This window comes from Musca domestica, unplaced genomic scaffold (genome assembly GCF_030504385.1).
Source record: "Musca domestica strain aabys unplaced genomic scaffold, Musca_domestica.polishedcontigs.V.1.1 20, whole genome shotgun sequence".
Classification (NCBI taxonomy): domain Eukaryota; kingdom Metazoa; phylum Arthropoda; class Insecta; order Diptera; family Muscidae; genus Musca; species Musca domestica.
Genome location: NW_026712250.1, coordinates 2,139,574 through 2,164,915, shown reverse-complemented (window position 1 = coordinate 2,164,915; position 25,342 = coordinate 2,139,574). Strand labels below are relative to the sequence as shown.

General features: G+C 35.2%; 1 protein-coding gene across 5 annotated transcripts in view; it reads right to left on the bottom strand.

The window, feature by feature from the left end:
* The window catches only part of LOC101891159 (optomotor-blind protein), a 167,507-nt gene that overhangs the window by 82,731 nt on the left and 59,434 nt on the right, over positions 1–25,342 (bottom strand). For 4 of the 5 annotated variants that reach the window (XM_059122343.1, XM_059122347.1, XM_059122346.1 and 1 more), the window contains exons 3-4: positions 10,748–10,861; positions 10,499–10,661 (exon numbers count right to left, since the gene is read on the bottom strand). In XM_059122343.1, coding sequence (XP_058978326.1) covers positions 10,499–10,661; positions 10,748–10,861 — 277 coding nt within the window. The remainder of the gene's footprint in view (positions 1–10,498; positions 10,662–10,747; positions 10,862–25,342) is intronic. The other variant, XM_059122345.1, reaches the window with a different exon arrangement.

Genomic DNA, 25,342 nt, shown 5'->3' with positions numbered 1-25,342 from the left:
GAGTTGATAGTTTGAAAAGCGCTGCTGGCTGGTTTTTTGTCGGAGCACAATAAAAACAAACAAGAAAAAAGAAAAGCAAAACTGTTACGAGTGGAAATTACGGAGATATCCTTGTGAAAGGCAACACCCCAATGGATGTGTTTGAGGGGTATTACAGTGGGTGCCAATTATGGGTATTTAGTTGGAAATTGGAAAAACTTTTTTGGAAGAGATTCTAAAAATTCGGAATATGATTTCTACTCCATTTGCAAATATGAAGAATATTTTCATTGTTGAAACAGGAGTCAACTCGAAAAAAAGGGCATGGAAAAATTGACCAAAAATTGTTTTCGGTTTTCCCATTTTTTGTCAACATTGATGCAAATATTTATTCGATACGCAATGGAAATGGAGATTTCTTTTCTTGGGTGACTTCTAGTGAAATTTTATGAGGAATATTTTTAACTTTGGGACTTTTTACAAAAAATGAATTCTTAAGGGAGATATTGGCCAAGAATGAAAATTCGTACATAACGCAAACACCTAATTTTCACTTTGGTGTACCAAATTTTCGAATATAATTTTCTTTAAAACTATTGCACCTAGATATATAGTTTATTCTGAGATTTATAGTGAAATTCGGTATAGAATATATCCTCCTTTAACAGCTTTTGCCTAAAACGAAATTTTATGTTAATTTCAGGCATTAACTAGAAAGAAAATCGAGGAAAAATTGCTCAAAAAAATGAGGAAATATTTTCTGTTATTTTTATTAAAATTACTTCATATATTTTCCGGAGATGTAATGGAAATTTAGATTTCATCTCTTTGGTGACTTATAGTGAAATTTGATAAGGAATATCTTTTTCTTTGAGACTTTTTACCAAAAATGACTTCTTAAGGGAGATATTGACTAAGAATGAAATTAGTGTAAAATTGGCAGTACAAAAGGCAAACATGCAATTTTCACTTGTAATTAAAAAAAATCCAATGTCAATTTCTTAAAAACTATTGTTCCTAGATATATGGTTTATTTTGAGATTTATAGTGAAATTAGGTGTAGAATATTTCTTCCTTTGAGAGCTTCTACCTAAAACGAAATTTTATATTATTTTCAGGCGTAAAATCAAATAAATGGCCGACGAAAAATTATTCAAAAAAATTAGGGAACATTTAGAGTTTTTTTTGTCAAAATTGATTCAAATATTTTTGGAATATGTAATGGCTATAGAAATTTCCTTTCTTTGGGAACTTATGGTGAAATTTGATAAGGATTATTTTCGTCTCTGACGTCATCCTTGTAAAATTATGCTTTGCGGGAGATTTTTGCATAAACTCACACAAAGTACGGTTTTAACCCTAATATGTGTTTTTAATATATTTTAATTCCCGGCGTTTGGGTAAGAGTTAGACTTTTGATGTCTTCTATGACCTATAGTAGAATTTCATGACAAATAATTTCGTCTAATCATTTGACTTGCTACCATCTCGTTTAAGGGGAGTTTTCAACCATATTTTCAAAGAAGGACCCAAAAGACCCATTTGTTGACTCGCTTGAGGGTTAAAATTGTTAACCCAAATAATTTTCGTGGTTTTATCTAAAATATTGCCAAAGACACTATATACATAAAATCAGTGGTTTCCAGGGAATTTTAATCTGAAAATTTTGATTAAATGTGGAAGAGGGGGATATTTGGGGATATTTCTATTTAGGTCACTTTGCGGTGAAAACTTTCAAAACCCTGAAACACGTGTCTTCTAATTTTAGCTGCACTTTCATAATCTACTGGATTTTTGCTGTAATTATTGAAAAAAGTGAATTTGGCCGAACAGTGTAATTTATGTTAAATTAAAACTGATAACATTTTATATGAAGCAAAATTTTGAATCACACGCCACCAAAATTCGCATTATGAAAGAAAAAAAAACGAAACCGAAATTACAAATAAAAAATGTAAAATTCAACCGATCCTGCCTGTGGGTTTTGAACTGCGGACCTCGGTGTGCAGCCATCATCCACACCAAATATGCCTGATGAGCCGCTTAACCAACGGCTAAACGCCTCGCATAGTAGTGAGTGTGTGATAGTGTCTATCCGGCTTTCATTTTCACTGCTAATTTCAGATCATTAGGCACGTCTCGAAAGAGAAACAAACACATAAAATAAAAAAATATTTTCTTTCGAATGAGAAATTTCGGGAAATTCTGTTGGAAAATATTCTGGCGAGACGGAATATGGAATATTAGGATTTGTATCAAAATACCGGATTGGAAATATTCCACGACAACTAAAGAAGCATCGAATTCGGAAAAATAATAGAAAATTTAAAAAATTCAAAAAAAATTTTTTTTTTCGAATAAAAAAATTTTTAATTTCCACTCGAAATTATTCAACAGCAATTTAATCTGTATCGTTTTCATTTTAAAAATTTATTAATTTAATTTTTATTTTTTCAATGGAAAAATTACCCCCCTACATTTTCCCATATGTGTAATTAAATCGAAAGCTTAGAGACCTTTTTAACCTTCAGGCTCATTATGGAAATTTACTACCTCCCCACCCTGTGACCCCTTCACCTCCTTTGCCTACCCTCTAAGTACAAAAGCTTAATATGCATGAGCCGTTAGATTTTTGTTCTATTATTAAAATTAAGTGCGATATGTTGTTGTAGATTTCTATATATATTTACAACAAATGCTGGCTAACATGTCTCCTCCATGGGCGAGTGTGTGCGTGTGCGTGTGTGTGTACATGGATGTGTCGTTGTAAATGTTTTTTACAAAGTGTGTTACACACCAGTGTTTTTTTTTTTTGTCTGTTTTTTCCTGTTTTAAACTATAATTATAAAATTATTACACATATGGGAATTGTATGGCGGCAAAACAACACACGCTCCTTGCCAGCTAAGTTCTGCGGTTAGATTTTGACACGCACTTCATTTGGGTTTAGCTTTGTTGTTTTATGCTCCTGCTCTCGCTCTCTCGGTCTCTCTAACAAAAAACACTTGAGTTTAGCAGTTCAACAGTTCATTGAGCAGTTGAAACAACGCAATGCCCTGCATATCCTCCAACAAATAACCAATCAATTGTATCCTTTGGCCCCTTCCACAGGGAGCGGTGGCGGCATAGGCAGCCCTTCAATTGAAGATAATTGAATCCCGGTCCCCGGGCCGTAATAACAAGCCCCGTGACACTTTGTGGCTTTGTGTGTTAAGTGTGTTGAGAAGGTGACAGGTGTCTAAATAGTTTTACTGTGACACATTGGAATTTTCAAATTGTCGCCGTACTCGACGATTCTAATGTCAAAACAAAAACCCATAAATATGGGTTTTAAAGTGATTACATGTCGGGCAAGGAGGGTGGTGTTCATTGCAACGAGCCCCATCCCCATGGAGAGGTAGGAGGTAGGTAAAGCAAACTTTATTCCCATTCTGTCAATGAAACTCATCAATTTTTTCAAAATTCTTTGAATTCTAAGTTTTGTCATATGTACTTTGGGGGCAGGCCAGAACTACGCCCATTTCGGCAAACTAAAAGTCTTTGAAGTCAAAGTTGATATGATTCTCAAAAGACCAGCAATGGGTGGTGGCCATTATTCAAAAGTCAAACAAAAAAACAAAAGTTCTCAAAAAGGGAATTTATTATGAAATGTGGGATATGATTACAAAAGTGCTTACTAGGGGGCCTCTTGGAAATTCAAAAAAGGGGATTTTAAACAATTTTTATAAAAATATTTTCTGATGTTAAAAACAATTTTGTAATCCCAAAACATATTTAAAATGTCAGAGCTTTTTTCCAGCACTCTATATTTAATTTTTGAAATAAGTCATTATACTACTGCCTACAAGGAAGCCATTGGTAATCAGATTATTTTATTTTCTTTGGCATATCAAGTTTACTTTGAAGCAGGGATTTTTTTCTGGTCTCATGACGTGTATGGAACAAGTTTCCTATGTTGCCTCTTATGGAAAAAAGTAAGATTTATATTTAAGTGATTACCCAATTGCTTACAAGGATGCCTTTGGGTAATCAATAAAATCTCAAACATTGTATAAAATACAAAAAAGTTTTAAAAAATGAAAGCTATTAATTGAGTTAATTGGGAGTAGTCTAAAGGATATTACAGTAATATGTGTAAATCTTGCAATTTACAGCTTACAAAAGTGATTCCTTAGAAGGCATGAAATAAGGACTTTTTAAGGTTTTTTTGTCACGATATAATAAACAATATTTAATCATAAAAACATATCATATTGAATAAAAAAACTGTTTTCTATGGACTTCCCACACTCCAATATGAAATTAAATCATTACATTATTGCTTACAAAGAAGAATTTGGTAAGCATACATTTTTTATTTATTTATTTTTTTATTTATATTTTTTGAGGATATCAAGTGTATTTTTTTTCAAAACCTCATTTTCAAGTTACTTCCACCGTTAGGGATTCATAACCCATGGATATAATTAATTTTAAACTTATGTGATTACCTCACTGCTTACAGGGATGCCTTTGGGTAATCCAAAGTTCTCAAATATGATCATTTTTTATTTATTAATTTTTTTTTTTTTTTTTTGAGGATATCAAGTGTATTTCTTTTTCAAAACCACATTTTCAAGTAACTTCAGCCATTAGGGATTCATAGGCCATGGACATAATTACCTTCACACTTATGTGATTACCTCACTACTTACAGGGATGCCTTTGGGTAATCCAAAGTTCTCAAGTATCAGCTACAAAATATTTGCAAGATTTTTTGAAGAAAGCATTAGGGTGGCATATCAAATGGATATTATAAATTCCAAATTTACATATGTGATTACCTCACTGCTTACTGGAATGCCTTTGGGTAATCCAAAGTTCTCAAGTATCATCTACAAAATATTTGGAACATATTTTGAAAAAGTCTTTGCCTTGAGAGTACTTTTCCATAGGGATTTTAATTTTTAACAAATTATTGCTTATTGACTTACCAAAATAGCAGTTGGTAATGAGATGTTCTCATAGAATTCTGAGCTAAAATAAATATTAAAGAATTCAAACCCAGAATTAAATGTGCTTCGGATTCCTTGAACATTACCCTAACAATATTTTTGCTAAGATTTTTACTTGACATCTCACAAAAATGGAAAGATGTGCTTACGATTTCGATTCCCAGTAAGCAAATACCTTTGAAACCCAAAGGTAAATGGATAGGATTTGGATAAGTTAAATGGAGCAGCTACGACTTATTCGTAGATTGAATTATATTGAAAAAATCCCTGCGAATAAATGACAAATTTCCAAAGAAACTTTCAATGCAAAAGTTTTGCAAAATAATTACCTAACTGCTTACCGAGTGGCTCTAATTACATCATACTCTTTTCCAGCTATCTACTCAGCTTGTGTTCTCTCAATTTGTAAATGAATTATTCCAACATAAAACTATCTAAATCCTAATTCACATTTTTATATTCCATAACTTATGTTAGTTAAATGAGTACATACTCTTCTGCTTCTTTGGAAGCATGTAAGTAAGCAGAGAGTCTCAACTAAGAGCAGGCTTTTAAAATATCAAGGAAATTAAATAGTGAGCCCACAAAAACAAATATTTTGTAAAATTTTCCTGGAAAAAATAGCAGCATTCCAAAGAAATTCAATGCGCAAATACTGAAGACTAATTACCCAACTATTTACCAAGAAGCCTCAATGGAAGTCTAACCTCAAAATTCTCTTTTTTCTTCTTTTTTTAATCTTATGGCATTCCATAAATCTAGTTTTGCATATCCGTTTACCAATAATGACATATGTATCTCTTTTTGACTGTCTCCTTATCTGCCATAGCGACGAAGAAAACCTATCAACATTTCCACTGACATTTAAAGTGCTAAAGACAATTTTTCTCGGACTATCTTCTTTTCGGCTTTGGCGGCTACTACTACCAGTGTGACGATATTCGTTTGTTCTTGAATTGATGGCAAATAGTTTGTCGTCGTTTTTCTGCTTTTCATTTCGGAACACACACAAAGCGTGCAAGCTTATTAATCGACTCAGAATTTTCATTTTGTTTTATTGATCTTTTGTCGGCAGTGCCGTTTATCGGCTTGCTTTTAAAGATCTGTTGGAAGTGAATACTTTTTTTTTGCAATTTGTTTTCTGCTGGTTTTCCTCTGGCCGGACGGTCTTCGTCCATTACAACATGAACACGCAACGGGAGGCCTTAAAGCAAAAAAAAAAAGGAAAGGAAAGAGTTTTGGGTACCCATCTTCTCCCCAGTAGTCATCTAAGGCAAAATTTTATATTCATCTCTGAATGGTGTGACGCAAAAAAAAGAAGAAACTCTTTTTCGCCACACCATCATCCGTTTGATCTCATCCCATCCCCACCTTCCTTCCGTTCATAACTAAATAAATTCAATGAAGACCATCATCAGACACGGCTGGATAGGTTCTTCTTTTTTTGCATATTGGACTTGGACTTGCAGTTTCAGTTTTACACATGATCACACGGTGGCGGCGTCTTAGGCTTCGGCAGGCCTCAAAGAGCCAAAGCAATTGGCTTATCCCAAGACTGATTGAATAAAAAGCAACAACAACAACAAGAACACCATCATCATCAACGCTAAAGACGACGACAACAACGGCGACATGAATGGAAGCAGCCGCCATCTAAAGCTGCTAGATAGATATTAATTCTGCCATTTTATCACCGATTTGTACGGGTAAAACATACATCACTTGCGAGCGTGTTTCATGCGGCATATATCAGCATTTATGGCATGAAGATATGAAGAGTGAGGCCAGCAAACAGGATTATAGTTAAGAAAAGCTATTGAAGAGATTAAATTATTCAAAATAGAGAGATAAATGCTTACTTTATGTACGCCTTGTAAGTACAGGGGTAAGCAGGGGTCTCAAGAAGACGCAACGAACTTAAAAAGTTGGAAAATGATTCTACCATTCATAGAAATAACATTTATGAAAAGTTTTTTTAAGATTCATAAAATATTTCAGGAGATAACTAAGGGATAAGTCCTGAAAAGTGATTACCTAACCAATTACAAATGTGCCTAAAAGAAAGCCATATTTTAAAATAGATGAGATTCTAATTATTTATATATAATTCCAATTTTGTTTGGAGGAAACTCTGTTGTACAATAAAAGGAAGATCTTCTCTTGCAAGAAACTTTCAAAATCCAGGTGCCTTTTTTTTGTGGAAATTTTGCTTACTCCTAGATTACTGGTGGCCATATCAGTAAGCAAGGGGTTTCAGTAATTCAGCAATAAACTCGGCAGAGTTTTCAAAGCTTTGCCGCAATTAAAACACTTCATTTTCTCTTGGAAAAAATATCCCATTAGTAAATGCAGCCATTGTGGGGAAATAACCATTACTTTAGGGTTACTAAGTAAGCAAAAAGTCTCGAAATGCTGTCACATAAAATTAATATGGTGCATCGTAATCTATTGTTTCTTAAAAGTATTAAGATACATAGTATTTTTTATGATTAGTATTTTTTATGATTTTCTTTTACAAAAAGATTTCCCGCAATTCCATTTAAGAGAAACAATCATTATTTAAAGGCTACGATGTAAGCAAAAAATCTGAAAATGCCTTCACAAAAATTTTATGAAGAGAGGAAGATCTCTCGATTTTAAGAAGAGATATGATTAAGTTCATTTAAAGCCCTTATGATTTTCTGTTACAAAACAAATCTACATTACCCAAATGCTTCCATTTAAGAGAAACAGTCATTACTTTAGGGCTACCAAGTAAGCAAAAAATCTCAAAATGCCTTTACATTAATTGAATACGGTGGATCATGATCTATTGTTTCTAGAAAGTCCTACAATTCATAATATTTTTAAATACACAATAGTTTTCCCAATGAAAATTAAAGGGGAAGCCATGATAAGCGATTACTTCATTGTTTACTAAAGGACCTTAATTAATCAGAGAAATGAAGTTGTTATTTTATATTTTTACTAATTTTTATGAAAAAATACGTAAATATTGATTTATTTTTGATTTTCAAAATATATCAAGATCGAGTTAATATTATTTTTATTATAGAAAAATTATTATTAATTATTTTTTTCAATATTATTGAAAAGGGGACTATATTTGCATTTAATTTAATTTAAATATTTTAAGGAATAAAATATTTGAACCCAAGTCCACAAGAACACCTGTTTTCTTTTAAAAATAAAAGTTGTTGACAAAGTTTTGAAATAGTGTTATTGAATTTCTTTACGATCGAAAAGTAGGATTTGAATTCGTTGGCCAGCAATATTCTTTGGTTTTATGCTCCGCAGATTTTTACCTTCCGCTCCAATAAAATTCAATTCATTCTCTCGGTACGTTTCAGAATTATAAAACACTTGCAATTATCAGCTAAAATTCAAAATATTGTCACGAAGGATTGAGGGAGGAGGGCAAAGGAAGTGAAAAATATATTTGTGTGCATTATTACGAAGTACTATCTGTTCGGGGAATATATATTTGTCGGATGGATAAAATTTGTGAAATCTCGATAAGTTATTAGTTTTAATCGCGAAAAAGTGGTAAATCCAATAAAGGTTTGACAGATGGATAGGCAAAGATGGAATCTCAATAAGTTATTTTTTTCTGAAAGCGAGGAAAATATTTCCGAAGCGAAAAAAGTTTGAAGGAAGGACAAACAAATTTTGGACCCTCAAAAAATTATTATTTGTGAACGGGGAATATGAGAATTATATAATTCTTTGACACATATGTATACAATTTTGGAATCTCAATAAGTTATTATTTCTGAACGCGAAAGAAAAATATATTTCCGAAGTCAAGAAAAGTTTGAAGAAAAGACAAACAAATTTTGGATCCTAATAATAATTTATGAAAGTATTTGGAATTTTGCGAGAAGTTTATTTGTATTTTTTGAAATGTCAAAGGGGTCAGTTGAAGTAACTTCACAAAAATTTGGTCTAAGTGTTTATGGGATCTTCATAGGTTATTATATACTTCAATTTTAATTAACTGTATTTTGCCAATAAAAAATTTGGAATCTCAATAAGTTATTATTTTTGAACGCACAAAAATTGTGAATTCGTTGAAGGTTTGACAGATGAAAAGGAAAAATATGGAATCTCAAGAAGTTATTATTTCTGAGGACTAAAAAATATTCCTAAAAAAAAGACATTAGAACTTCGACACAAATTTTTGACAAATAATTGTCGTTTGTGAACGATACAGATTAGTATGGATTTTGAAAGTATGTGGGGATTTGATATTTATTTTATGATTTTCGAAAAAAGCCATTTACTATATTTTGCCGATAAAAAATTTGGAATCTCAATAAGTTATTATTTTTGAACGCACAAAAAATTGTGAATACGCTCAAGGTTTGACAGATGAATAGGAAAAAATTATGGAATCTCAATAAGTTATTATTTCTCAACGCAAAAAAAAATATTTAAAAAAAAAGTCATTAGAACTTCGACACAAATTTTAGACAAATAATTTTGGTTTGTGAACGAAACAGGTAAATATGGATTATGGAAGTATGTGGGGATTTGATATTTATTTTAGGATTTTCGAAAAGGCAAAATATTTGCCGATAAAAAAAAATTTGGAATCTCAATAAGTTATTATTTCTGAAGGCAACAAAATATTCCCAAAAAAAAGTCATAAGAACTTCGACACAAATTTTAGACAAATAATTGTCATTTATGAACGACACAGATTAATATGGATTATGGAAGTATGTGGGGATTTGATATATATTTCAGATTTGTCGAAAAAAGGCAGTTGAAGAAGTCTCAAAATTATGGAATCTCCGTAGGTTTTTGTTAGGGGCCAACACGAATTTCTTGCCATATTTTCCTTTTTTGTTGGAAACAGAACTGGGTTCAGAAGCATTAGTGGGATTCTCTAACTCATTTTTTGAGCTACCGACAATAATCGGAAACTTTGAAACTCAAGGCCAAGGCGAATTTCTTGTCGTATTTTTTTTTTTTTTTTTTTTTTTTTGGAGACTGAACTGGGTTCAGAATCATTAGTGGGATTCTCTAACTCATTTTCAAAAAAAAATCGGTAACTTTGAAATCCAGCATTTTGATATAAAAAATAAGTTAAAGTGGACAACCTTGGTATCTATCGGTAGGTCTTATCGACAACCTTCATTTCATCACTAACTTACCGACAAATTTGGTTATTTACCGAAATTATAAACTTAAAATTTTAACGACTTTTGTCGATCTCTCAAGAAAATAGTTAGAGCATTCCACTACAGTTCTGGTAATATTTCAATAGAGATTGGTAAAAAAAACTATATCCTTATGTTTGGGTAGGTCGAAGGACCATTTCCGTAAGGCATAAGGGTATTCGGTGATTATAGTCACATTGATTTTGAATTTTAGCTGATAATTTTGCCTTCCATTTTTTTATCTTTTCATAGATCTTTTTTTAATGTATTTTTTTTTTTTGGGTTTCCATAGGTCCCATACATATGGTATATTATTGAGTTAGAGTTAAAATTGTTGTTTGGTAAACAAAGAAAACGTACAGTACTTACAAATCCATGTTTATCACTAATGTTATTGGTCAGCTTAAGCTTGTGAAATGAGACAACTTTTTGCATCCATTGTTCACCGGTTGTGGGCGAATCTGGATGGATGTACATGCGTTTGGGCATTTCCGGATCGGCTTTGCCGGCAATCATCCAGCGGCTGGAAAGGGAAAAGAAGAAGGGTTGGCAAACTCTCTTAAGTCCCACTTTCTCTCTCTCTCTCTCTCTTAAGTCCCTCCAACTTACCTATTGTGAAATTTATAACGATAATCATCGGCAGCCACAATATCCAGTAGTAGAATATATTTCGCCTTGGCATCCAAGCCTGATACACGAAATTTCATTTGCGGGAACATTTGTCTGAAAGAGAAATCCAAGAGAAAAATTAAAAATTATTAATTTTTTGTGAAAAAAAAAATAATTGCAAAATTACAACATTAAATGAACAATTTTTAAGAATTATTTGCTAAATCCAACTACAACAACAAAAACATTCCATGTTTGGGTGGCTTAAGCATTATCATTATCGAGTTTATCATAAGCCAGCCAAAAACAGGCGTAGAGGTTCGTGCGGTTGGTCAGTCAGTTGCCTGCCTGCCTGGCTTGGTTTATGGGCCGATCTCCGTAATGTGGCGCCAGCAAAAGTGCACGAAAATTTAAATTTCAAAGTTATGTCTAAATGGCTATGCAGGAATCTGTCTGTGTGAGAGCCTGATGCCTAGCAGTAGCTTTTAACCACCATCAGGTCGGTTGGTCAGTCAGCCAGCCAGCAGAGTAAATTGATATTTGTTTTTGGCGAAAAGGAAAGGACTTGCTTGCAACATGGTTGCATCCACACCAGCGCTACATGAACCAGAGAACTGTAATAACTACCACCGGCGTTGAAAAAATGCTGCTCAGTTCGCTTGGGTTTCCACTGCGAGTCGTCCGTTGAAGCCACCCATTATTAGCGGCCTAATGCTGTGGCTTCATTTGTCCAATTTGGTGAAATTGTTGTGGCAGCAACCACAGTTAGTTAAGTAAAAACAAACATTTTTATTTGGTCGCAAACGAACGTGTTGAGAGGCTTGAACGAACGAACAACAACAGAAACGCCAGCGGCGCCCAACAATGACCAATGCCAGCCAACCGGCCAGCCAAACAACAGCAGCTAACCAGGCTAATATAGCGTCGGCCATACAACAAACCACCGGCAAATGCTAAGCTCACGGAGAACACTCATCAGCCAGCAATGCCATGGAAGGCAACCGGGCACCGGGTTCCTACTGCTTCCTTCTACCCTCATCAATATTCTCATTTATTTCGTTTATTATTTGCTGCTCGTCGTCCTCGTCCTCAAAACTACCTCACAAATATGAAAATTATAACTTTGAGCAGCAATCACTCAATCTCTGGGCTCTGCTGCAGCCCTTTTTCAGGGGCAGAAGACGCAAAGCAGGACTAAAGGAGAGTAAAACGACGCCAGCAACTGACTTCCTTGGCTTAGACTCATGAATCAAATTTAACGAATGTCTCGTCGTCCATAAGTAACGATCATCATTGCCATCATCATCACCATATTATTAACAGCCGCCACGGAGCAGCAAACACCCAGCCAAGCAGCCAGCCGGACAGACAATTCACGGCGACAGACGTCAGCGAAAAACCAACAAACAAGCCCCCTAAACTACATGGGATTGTCCATGGATTGTTGTGTGGCGATCAAAAGGGTCTCTGGCCCATGAAATCCCCAAGAAAATAACTGAGCTCATGATTCTATCTGAGCCAGAGCCAAAGCCAGGGACCAGCTAACCAGCCACCATAAATGTTCCAAGGGTTTCATGGGTAAGCCTTGTTCACCTTGCTTCCTTCCGCACTCAAGTCGGAGTTTTATGCGCCAAGCAAAACATGCTTTTGGTTTGGCAATTAACAAGGCTCAGTCAGGCTAAGGGAAAGCTCAACGCATCATACTCAGCACCCCCTACCCCCCCCTCTCTCTCTCACACTCTCTGCTTCTTTGGGAAGACACCTTAGCCAGTTAGTTGCTGGTTAGTCAGTCTGCTGCATTGCCTTTGGCTTGTTTTCAATAACTCGTTAACCATTATTGAAAACTTGGCGCCAGTTGGCAGAACTCACACCAGCAATGGACAATCGGCCAGTCGTCATCACCATCACGGGCAGCAGCAACAGCAGCTATAGACGCAGCGCCGGCCGATGTTGTCGCCTTCCACTTTGGCTACATTTTGGCAAAACACACACACAAGACCTACAAATCGGGGCCACCACACACGACACGTTGGCAAAAAAGCTCCGCATGTTCTGTTCTCCTTGCCACATCCAGGCATCAATCTAAGATCTGCCGTTTCTGCCAATATGCCCTTGATGCACAACACACACACACACAGTCGCACTGCCAGTTAGCAATTGATAACATTGCTACATGGCTAATTTTTAGTGGTAAGCATTGTTTTGGGGATCCTTGTCCTCTTTGCTCGGCTGGCTGGCTGGTTGGCTTGCGAAGTTGGCGCTGGCGCTGACGCTTTATACGTTATTTTCCGTTTGTTTGGTTTTCTTTCATTTTATGAGATATTCTCAGGTTGATTCTTGAGCGATTACTGCTATTCCCCCGAGAGGATAAGCATGGGCAGGCATGGAGGATCAAACAGTTGTTTAACGAACTGTGTGACGTTCTGAAGGGGTTATGATAAGAATTTGAGAGAGAGACAGAACAAAAGGTAAAGGCGAAGAACCATTTAAATTATTTAAGAAGTCCACTTCGGCAGCAAAGGACCATATATTCGGGAAGAGGATGGAAAATTTGGGGAGATGATAGTAAGTAGCGGTAAGTTCCGATATTAGAGATTATTAAATTTAAAAATAAATTAAACATATAATTTCTTCAGAATACAGGATACTCCTACCTCCCTTTTTTCCAGGCATGACAGCATAACCACCTAATCAGGACTACCGGACCTTTTGCAGAAAGTATTTGACTAGAACGGAGCCTGAACACCAAAGTATTACTGGCTGTGGTTAACATCTTCATATGAAGCATAGAACAGGGCAAATAGAAAAAGTCGAAGGACCATTTAAGAAGTCCCCGTACGAGTCAAATACTATGGAATCTCCAATAAGTTATTAATGGATGAATTGAAAAACAAATTTGGAATCTCAATAAGTTATTAATTGTAACAAGTAAAAAAGCTGTAAGTTCGGCCGGGTCGAACTTAAAATACCCTCCATCATTTGGAACGTTTTTGGGCCATTTTCCAAAAAAAAAAAATAAAATCGGTTAAAAATTCTGTTAAAATCTCAATGTAGCCGTCATATTAGGGTCTATACGACGACGTGGACCTGCATAGGCAACTTCTGTCATAAACCATTACAATATTCAAATACGAAACTTAAATAAAAAAAAATCGGCGAATAATGAGGCTAAAACCATAAAAATACCGAATATCGGGAGGTACCGTTATATACGAAGACCTGGACCTGCGCAGACAATTTTCTGTCACAGGCTGTAGTAGCCTAACCGAACTTCAAATACCAAATTTGAAACATTTCCGGTAAATAATGTTGCTAAAACCATCAAAATACCGAATATCGGGAGGTACCGTTATATGGGGGCTCTACGAAGACGTGGACCTGCACGGACAATTTTCCGTCTTAGGCTGTAGTACCCTTTACGAAGTTCAAATACCAAATTTGAAACATTTCCGGTGAATAATGTCGCTTAAACCATCAGAATACCGAATATCGGTAGGTACCATTGTATGGGGGCTCTACGAAGACCTGGTCCTGCACAGACAATTTTCTGCCATAGGCTGTAGTACCCATTACAAACTTCAAATACCAAAAATTCCCGTGAATAATTTCGCTAAAACCTTCAAAATACCGAATATCGGTGGGTACCGTTATATGGGGGCTCTACGAAGACGTGGACCTGCACGGACAATTTTCTGTCTTAGGCTGTAGTACCCATTACGAAATTCAAATACGAAATTTGAAACAATTCCGGTGAATAATGTCGCTAAAACCATCAAAGTACCGAATATCGGGAGGTAACGTTATATGGAGGACTATACGAAGACGTGGACCTGCACAGAAAATTTTCTGTCATAGGCTATAGTAATCACTACGAACTTTAAATACCAAATTTGAAAGAATTCCGTTGAAAAATGTCTCTAAAATCATAAAATCACGGAATACCGGGAGGTACCACTATAGGGGGGCTATACCAAAAAGTAAACGTACATGACCAATTTTCAATACCAAAAGTCCTGCAGACATAATACACATTTAAGTAAAATTTTATCAAACTACTTCATTTCGTTCGGAAGCTAGAGTGAATTCTATAGACGAACAGATATCGCTAAACCCCCCTTGTGGGGTCTAAAATGTATATTTCGAGGTGTTACAAATGGAATGACAATCTTAATATACCCCCAATACTATGGTGGAGGGTATAAAAATTGAAACCAAGTCATAACATACGATTATAGCCGTCATATGATGCTACATGGGGCATCACTGTTCGAGGAGAATCAATTATGGAGGTCGAAGGACCATTTAATGAGGATTTGAATTATGGATTTGAAAAAATTCTGGAATCTCAATAAGTTATTAAATCAGAAAAAAAATAATATTTTGTGGAATACCAGATCACTTTTAGAATCAGAATCAAGGCTCGAAGGACCAAAATCAGCTCACAAAAAAATTTCACCCAAAGACGTGACGCAAACTTTTGCCAAGCACTTTAATTGCCTCTCTCCTCTCTTTGACATAATATCGAAAAACCCACATACTTAGTTGCCTGCATCGGTTTTCGGATGCCCTACTCCTTTGCCCACGAACTTGTTTGGTTTATTACCACTGTTGGCTGGCTGGCAGGCAGGCTCGTTGACTGTCTTACTGTTTGTTTGTTTAGTTGTTGGGTTCTTTTTTTTTTGTTTGGCCGTTTAAGTCGGGTTTGGGGCGTCTCTGTGCGCCAGCGCACACATGTCTTATTTCAACGAGATACACGTATTTAGGAATGATGATGGCTTGTTACCATCGTGTTGATAAGCTTGTTTGGATATTTTGCACACAATTTTCATTGTTGTTGTTCAGTTTTTTTTTCGGTTTTTTGAGCTGCGTACGCGTTCTTCAAAACGGTTTGAGAATTTCTTGTGGACTCTTGTCCAAAAGATATTTTGTGTTGCTTGATTTTGTTATTTTTTTTTTTCTTGGCTTCGACGTTACTTTCTTATGGCCCGGCATCGAACATTTTGCAAAAAGTTTTGGGCCAAATATGACATCATGGGTCAATTGTTGGTATGTTTTAGACAAGCGTTTCAAAATGTTTTCCCAATTTTTTGAAAACGAAAAAAAAAACAAAAAAGTTCTGCAATTTTTTTTCCACTCAATTTTTGTCGAAAACTTTTGTCAACATGTTGAGGAAACATTCGTTTTTTTTGGATGAAAAATACGACAAAAAAAATAAGAAAATTATTCTGACTGTCTCTTTTGATTAGTCATTAACTTGGTTCGATGCCTGTTGACGGCTGAGAAGAATTTCGTCAATGTCAAAGAACAATGTTTGAACAGTGGAAATATATTTTATAAAGGTCTCTTTCAGTTTCCTACGAAGGGATTACTTCAAAGGCAAGGTATGGTAAAAGCACAGAACGGACTTCAAATTCTGTCCTAGAAATATTACTCAACTTTGAATTCAACTAAAAACTTGTGACACTTAAGATATATTTAGAAACTAAGAACCCCAAAAAAAAAATATCACCGAATTTATGAAAAATTTGATCTCAGAAATTTGGAATCTCAATAAGTTATTATTTGTAGGAAGAGAGATCATTTTTAAGGTGTGTTTTCATCTCTAACAGATATTTCCATTTAAAATTTATAATTTGAGAGTCCTTTTCCCTTTAAGGCATTATATCATAGCACAGGGCAGAGTTCAAAAGCCTATTCTAGAAATATAACTTAACTTTGAATTCTACTCAGAAACTGGGAATTAAAATATTTTCCAACTTAAAATCCAAGCTATGGAACCCTTACTCAAAAATATGGAATCTCAATAAGTTATTATTTTCAAAACAACTAAAAAAACTTCAGGTTCGGCCGGGCCGAGCTTTTAATACCCTCTACCTTCGGGGTAAAGAAAACATAACTAGAATTATCAAAATGCCGAATATCGGTGGGTATCGTTTTATGTGCGCTACAGGAAAACGTGGACCTAAATATTCAATTTTCTGCCGCCGGAGCTAGAGCCCATTGCGAACTACAAATATCAATTTTTAGATAAATCCGTGCGAAAAAAATGTGGCGAAAATCATCATCAATATGTCGAATATCGGAAGGTACCGTAATATGGGGGGCTATACAAAAACGTGGACCTAGACATACAATGTTTCGCCTCCGGAGCTAGAATCCATTATGACCTACAAATACCACTTTTTAAATAAAAGCGTGAAAAAATGTGGCGAAATCATTAAAAATTCCGAATATCGGGAGGTCATATGGGGGCTATACAAAAACGTGGACCGATCATTTTCAATACCAACCATCTGCCAAATTTTGATTTCAACAGAGAAATAGGCAGACAGTGGGACATCTTTACATTAACTTAGAATTTCATGCAGAATTTTTTTTATATATATCCTCCTCTTCAAGGTGGAGGGTATTAAAAATATAAATTTCTGTTTTTTGGACAATAAAAGAGAATTCTAAACAGATACTAATGTTCTTCCAAAATAATCTATGGTTTAGTTAAAATTTTTTGGCCTTTCAGAATATTTTTAAATTTTTGAATCTCCCCAAAAATTATGGAATCTCAATAAGTTATTAATCCCAATGGAGCAGAGTTTTCATTTTTTAAAAATCCACTCTCTTTTTAGGTTGTATAAAAATTATTTAGAGGGTATGATTTAGTTAAACGTTTACGGAATTTCAGAAAGTTTTAAAATTTTTGAATTTCCTCAAAAATTATGGAATCTCAATAAGTTATTAATCCCAATGGAGCAAAGTTTTAATTTGTAAAAGACCACTTTCTTTGTAGGTTATAGAAAAGTTATTCAGAGGCATGATAAGCTGAACGTTTTTTCAGCGATTTTGTGTTGGCTTCGGAAGTTATTCCCTTGGAGTAGATGTAGTTTTTTAGAAAATTTCATCAAGAAAAGATTCGGAAGTAAGTCATTTCCTATCAGTAGATGCCTCTTGGATCAAAAGTTCTTAGGGAAAAAATTCAGAGGCAGTTACGGATTTTTATAAAAATTCAGTGAGGCCTTATCTTCCAGATTTTCACCAAAAAATCTCTCAAAACTGTTTGGAAATTCTCCAAAATATAAAACCTCCAATTTTCCAATATTTTTTCTTTAAATTTTCAATTCCCCCCCAAAAAATCCACTGTCTCTCCGGCAAATTTTTACACCATGCTGTCATAGTGCATACCACGTTTTGCTTTCGCTAAAATATTGCGGCTGTATTGGTTTTCTCATTCAGTAACCCGTCATAATTTTTCGTTGATTAAGCTTTGGCATAGCCAGCGAACGAACGAAGGCGAAAAAAAAATATTTACTTTTTAAAATTGAAGTCACGTTTTTTTGCAGCGTCCTGTTGACGAGATATACCCCCAGTTGAATGATTATGCTGGACATGTTCTTATTTTTTCAGGCACTCGTGGACGACATGGGTAGTGAAGTGAAGAAAAGCGGGAGGTGGGATTGAAGGGAGAATTTTGATTTTGGCCATTTTTAGTTGGTTTCTTTTTTGTTTCAACAAAATAATAATGACAGACATAGTTAAGTTATTAAAAACCCAGACCACCTACATTGGGCCAGGCAAGTCTAAATTTAACTATTCGCCCATAATTGCACCTGTCCTTTGATCCTGTTTGTTTGGCGTTTTTTCTCCTGCCAGCCAAGTGATGAAAGATGAAATATTTTTGTTGTTATCAGTTTGGAATATCCATTGATCGATCGATTTATGCTTCTTCTCCTTCGAGAAGGAGAAAGGAAATGCCAGATATCCAAGTAAATTTATTTCAAGACCAATTTTGTATGCAGGAATCCCGGTGTGGCAGGTGTCCTTGTCGCAGATAACCCTGTTGACAGCATTTGACAAACGTATTACAGTTTTGGTATTAATCTTTAAGGACTTTGTCAACACGATCATGCCAGATAAAAAAAGGGAAGGCATTGTTTTTTCATTTCGATTCGATCTTCTACTCGAATATAACAAGGGGTCAGTCAGTCACTCAGATGTTTATCCTGGCATGTCCTCCTGTCTGTATTCCCATCTCAATTTGAATATCATGTCAATTGTCGAACAACAATTGTTCCATTAACATTTCAATAAAACTCAAATGAATTTACAATTCTGATATGCAAAATAGGCCCTGAATTTATTGGACAAATCGAATTTGGCAAAAGCAATAAGGATCAGAAGAGCGATTAAAATGTTGTAAAGAAACGATAATAAACAAATGTGAGTAAACTTCCCTAAGAAAGGGGGGCACCCATTGTTTACAGCAGCAGCTGCTGAGTTCCAGGGCTCCTGAATGGCCACACTAATTACCTAAAAAAAAATACAGCAAAAAAAAAACTAAACAAGGTAATTTAGGGGTTCGCCTGGGTCATAAAAACTGCCATAAATTACTCCCAATCAAATTGTTAAACAAATAAACCATCAAATGGCCGGCCAAAGAGAGAGCGAGAGATCATCAACGGCATCTCAATCTATATCTTCAGGTGGTTAAATACCCACGCAAGGCACACCAAGAATCCCAGAAAATTAAAAAAAATAAAACAATAAATAATGAAATTATGTTGAGAACTGATTGTTGTTGTTGTGGAAATAAATGACCAAGCGCCAGGATCCTTCTCGTTGGCGGCGGACATACCACATGGACAAATGTCCATTTATACACCACAAAACGACTTGAAATGTTTCGTTTCGTTTTGTTGCTGGTGTTGTTGTTGTTTGTGGATTATTAAATATGCCACAGCGTCTGACTGACAGCCGGTAACGCCCCCAAAAAATATATCATCAACCACAGCATCCCTAGGATTAACAGAGCAAACAGAAAACCAAAACAACCTATCCAACAACAACATGAATAGTTCTACTCCAAAAAACAACAACAACAACAGCAGGAACAACTTGAAAACAAACAAATTATTACAATTCACTTGGTTTGATGTTTCATTAACAATGCGGATTGGATTGGGATTCGAAGCTAAAGAAGGGAATGGTGGTTTGGGAAATTAAAGGAAAAATGGTGTTCGCTTCTTTATTTAAAAAAAAAGGAATCGAATTCAAGACAACCCATTTTGAATATGGAAACTCAAATTATGGAATCTCAATAAGTTATTATCGCCTCCAAAAAGGGGCAAGGGAATGTGGAAACTCCTGGTGAAAATCAAAACTTCTAAAGAATTTGGAATCTCAATAAGTTATTATTAAAAAAAATGAAAAAAAAAAGAATGACCGCTCTCTTCAAAAAACAACTCCTTTTAAAGGATTTGAAAATTTTGATTTATCAGGACCTGGATATAGGAAATACAAATTTCGAATGTGGAAACTCAAATAGAAATAGAAACTCATAGAAAATATTTCTTTTAACATTTTTCGAAAAAAAATATGGAATCTCAATAAGTTATTAATTTCAAAATTTTATAAATATTGTGCACCAAGTCTGTACAATAATATTCCAATTCATAGTCTGAATCACCCATAAAAAAATCAAAAATTATGGAATCTCAATAAGTTATTATCGACCCAAAAAAGAGGCAAGGGAATCTGGAAACTCCTGGTGAAAATCAAAATTTCTAAAAAATACGGAATCTCAATAAGTTATTATTAAAAAAATTAAATAAAGGAATGACCACTCTTTTAAAAAAACACTTTTTTTTAGAATAAGTTTAGATTTGTTCGAATTGGTCACCTTGGGCACGAATTATGGCCTTCAGACGGCCAATGAAACCGCCACACGCTGCTCGAATGTTTCTTTGCGGTATTTTGGACCTTTCCCGGCGAAGCGTTTGCTTGAAGTGATCGACACTTTGGTAGTTTTTAGTGCCAACCTTGCTTTCCAAAATTCTGCAGACACAATAAGTCCAACGGATTGGTATCCGGAGTTTTTGGTGGCCATTGTGAGCTGGAAATGAAGCGAGTAACCTCATTTTGTAACCATTCTTGGGTGTCGCGTGCTGAGTGCGATGAGCGATGGTGCTGGGTCCTGTCGGAATGTCCAAGGTCTGTGGCCAAAATATTTGCATGCCCAAGGCTTTATTACACCCTCTAGAATGTTTTCGGGATAATATTCGGCATTTATTCCGATGCCACGGTTGATTAATACGAGCGGAGAGCTACCATCGGCTGTTCTGGCGGCCCACACCATCACTGGCCGGCCGGAGCTTGAGTTCTGGTGGCCAACCGAAGGTGCACATTTTCTTGACATGCATAAATTGACTCAGAAAGTGATTCTATGAAGATCTTCAAACGTAACTATGGGTCCATCTTGTTTCCCTTACCACTATGTGGTGTAGGGTTTGAAAATGTATGTTTTTTGCCAGAATGAAGGTAGAAATCTACCGAAAAAGGACATTGTTTCTCCTTACTCAATTAAGTTTCCTCTCTCTCTCTCTCTCTCTCTCTCTGTCTTTAATAATACAAAATAACGAATTTAACTTGTTTGATTTTTCTCCACGATTCTGCAAAGGCATCCTCTTCAACTCTTGACATTTTAAAAGGCCCAGTTAAGTTTCTTCTTCTTTTAACCCGTCTGAAACCCTTAGTTGCTTGCCTTTGACTCCATGTCATCTGACTTTGCCTGATTTTTATCAAAATTTGGTTAAAAATATAATTTTGGATTCCACTTCTTTCTAAAGAGGTTTTTAGGGGTTTCTAATTTTCAGAAGACATTTTAGGTTCCCAGAAAAAAATACCTTCAAGAAAACTCAGTCTTTGGTCCATTTATGACCCTCTAGATACAACTTCAGCGGGTTTGATTCCATCAAATTTTTATCAAAATTCGGTTAAATATGTCATTTTGGGTTCCACTTCTTTTGTACAGAGGTTTTTAGAGGTTTCTGGTTTTCAGAAGACATTTCAGGTTCCCTGAAAAAAAAGTACCTTCAAGAAAACTCAGTCTTTGGTTCATTTATGACCCTCTAGATGCGCTTTAACTCCATAAACAGTACATCTTCAGCGGGTTTGATTCCATCAAATTTTGCCAATTTCCTCTGAGTTTATCTGATTTTTATCAAAATTCGGTTAAATATGTCATTTTAGGTTTCAGAGGTTTTTGGGTTTCAGAAGAAATTTCAGTTTCCCAGAAGAAAGTACCTTCAAGAAAACCCAATCTTCGGTCCATATATGACCCTCTCGATGGCGCTTCAGCTCCATAAACAGTAAATCTTCAGCGGGTTTGATTCCAACGAATTATCCCAATTTGTCTGTAGTTTTCATTTGTTAAGACCTCGACTTCTAATTTTCCATAATTTCTCTGAAACTTCCATCACTTACCCTACCTTGCCCCAAAAAATTCCCTCAGTTCAGATCTCAATTCTCCCCCACCTTCCTTAATACGCTTCTCTTATCTCAAAGTCCCAAGCAAAAAGGTGCTGGTGGTGTTGTTTGCTTATCTTGTGGAGGAGCTGCTTCTGTCTTAGACTTTGGGCCAGTGTGCTGTTGTTGCAACGGCTGCTGATATGTTTTTCTTTTCTCTGGGCCCGCGTCTGTCATTTGAGACGTTTAACTACATTATCAGCAGACAATTAAAAAACAGCCAATATGAGAAACTACTAACAACAAAACTCTCTCACTTGGACTACAAGAAAGAATGAAAAACAAAAACAACAACAACAAGAACACACTGAAGGCAGTTGCCACTGTTTTCTGGTGCTCTTGCCTGGGTCTCCTCTTCAGCCGCTTCATAATACAATGTACTTGCTTGTAGATACTTAATCAAACAAACATAACAATTAACATGGGACCAAGAGCAACAACAACAACAATCGGCCACAAGGCAAGCAAGTAGATCACAGGCACTTTTAGGTGGCACACATGGCTCATAAATCAGCTTCAATCGAAACGAGAAAGAAAATGTCACTAGAACATATTTTTCGGCAGATAAGCCGGTCTTTCTCTCGACTCTGGGCGATGGATGACAAGTGAAAGTGTCTTCACCAGCAAATTTATAGCCAATGACCTTAAGAACCTTCTGCTAGCCGGCCAGCGATAAAACCAACAAACAAACCTCCAGGGGAATGATGGATTATAGCCCTGGTATGCTTGAAATATATGAATGTAATTTCAAATTACATGCCATAATTTAAAAAAATATAAACAGCAAAGGTCAAAGGGCATGCAGCGGAACATATATACAAAACAAAAAATATGAAAATTATCTTTATGTGTCAAACTTCTGGTATTCGCTGTCAATATTTTGCAGCCAGCCAGCCAGCCAAAGCCAAGCCGCAATAATATAATAATAATTGAGCCAGCTCACAACCTGCCAACAACAAATAATAATTGCACAGCTTTTGAGCCTCATAAATGCCGGTGGCATTAACAATTGTTGTGTAAAACTGTTAATGCCAATGCATTGGCTTGACGGGCTAGCAGGTTCGGTTCGCTGGCTACCAGGTTAGCTGGTTGGTTGCAATGTGCGTGTTGAAAATTGTCTCAACAATTGGCACTTTTGCGCGTGTAGAGTGTAAAGTGCATAAATATGTCCCATGCACATTATAAATTTGTACATATGTAGTCATAGACATCGAGATACTAGATAAAAACTAGCGGCTTAAACATATATGTCGATATGTAATGACGAGAGAGAGAGAGAGAGCGAGCCAGCGAGTACCAGTGTGTATTTAATATGGGGGCATATTTAATGAAATTTATATAAGTGAAATTATATTAAGCTGTTACAAGTGATCTAAACATGGTCGGCATTCTGTTATCTAGTAGCGAATACAGTGGCCCAGAAAAAAAAAAACAAATAAATTATAATTTACACAGATATTCAAGTTATAGGCAGTTTAGAGATTATAAATAATTTAGTTAGAACAAAAGTAATATTTTAGTATTTTGCAGATATTTTCCATAATACAACTCCTATCAAAATAAATTAGGTAGCATTTTCAAGATAACTAACCCTGCTAAAAACTTTACCTTAGACATAAAAATTTAGCACTTAAAAGTAACAAGTTAAGAGCCTTAGAACAAACATACTGAAAACACCTGATAAATGACATTCATTTGTGCATGCCACAATATTGGCCATATCTCAAAAACTACGACAGATATTTAAACAAACCATAACTGATATTACAGATAGGAGTCGAGGTTCTAAAACTTCTCTGGACATCATGGCTCTATATTCAATTCTGCATGGCTTTACGAAACGTGTAATATTGTAATTGCTACATGAAATTTATTTGGCAATTTATTTCAATAATTTCTTCATAGTTTGAAAAGTATTGCAGGTATCGGAACAAATTAAACGGAATTTCATAGGAAATAGATCTCACAACGGAAGCTTCTTTGGGCTTTACTAAGAGGCTCAACTAAGAAAGAAGTTATGAGCCTTAAAGTGACACTACCCAAAATCCTTGAAAAATAAACCAATTTACGCAAAATGTAATTGTGGACATATCTCAAAAACTATTAAATATTTTCTAAGTAGTTATGACTCAAATTCAAGATGGGGATCTTGACTCTAAAATTTCTTTGGACATCATGGCTCTATAACCAATTCCACATGCGTTTATAGGGCATGTAACATTATAAGTGAGACATGAAATTTAATTGCAACAACATTTCAATAAAGTGCCCATAGTTTGAAAAGTATTGCATATATCTGAACAAAATAAACAGTATTTTGTAAGCTTAGGATCTGGCAACAAAAGTTTCCCTGAAATCGATTATCTAAGAAATCAAAGAAAAAAGTTATGGCTCCTAAAGACAAGTTACCAAAAATCCTTGAAAAATAAGTCATTTTGCGCATGACACAATTGACCACATATCTCCAAAACCATTACAGATATTGGAACACATTATGTCATATTTTTAAGACAGAGGTCCAGGCAACAAAACATTCTCGGATATCGAGACTCCATTTTGCATTTTGTAAGGCTTTCTGAAACCATTATTGTGGCAATAGTTCCAAAATTCTTGTAAAAAATCTATTCTATAATTTCGACATTTTTTAAAACCTGTTGCAGTTATCTGCAATATTTAAGCAGGATTTCAGATAAGAGGAACAAGGCTATAACATTTACTTTGGGATTACCAATCCATCTCTTAAAATAAATATTTTGGAGAAGTTAGAATCATAGCACTGAAAACTTTGAAAATTCTAAAAACTGGAACGTTTTGCGCATGCTACAAATTTGTGTATATCTCCCAAACTAAACATGATATTAAAACAATTCATATCACTCCTTGAAGACAAGAATATAGGCTTCAAAAATTACTTTAGCACCTAGACTCTATATTTATTTCATGAGGCTTCACCGAGCCAGTATCTACGAAACATAATTTAAGTTTATATTAAATAATGTGCAATTATTTTTTGTCATATTTCAAGAATTATCGCAGGTATCTGAAAAATTATAAGTGCTTTCTGGAAGAGGAGGGGTAGGGGTACAAAAAACTCTTTGGTTATTATATCTATCTGTGTAATTAAAAAAGTTATGTAACGTAGAGTGAGTATACTGAAAAGACCTCAAAAAACATGCCCTTTTGAGTATTCCATTATTTTGGACATAACTCTAAAACTAAGCTATGTATTTACACAAGTTATGGCGCATTATAAAGCTTGGAGTTTAGGCTTCAAACCATCCTTTAAGGTTACATTTCAAA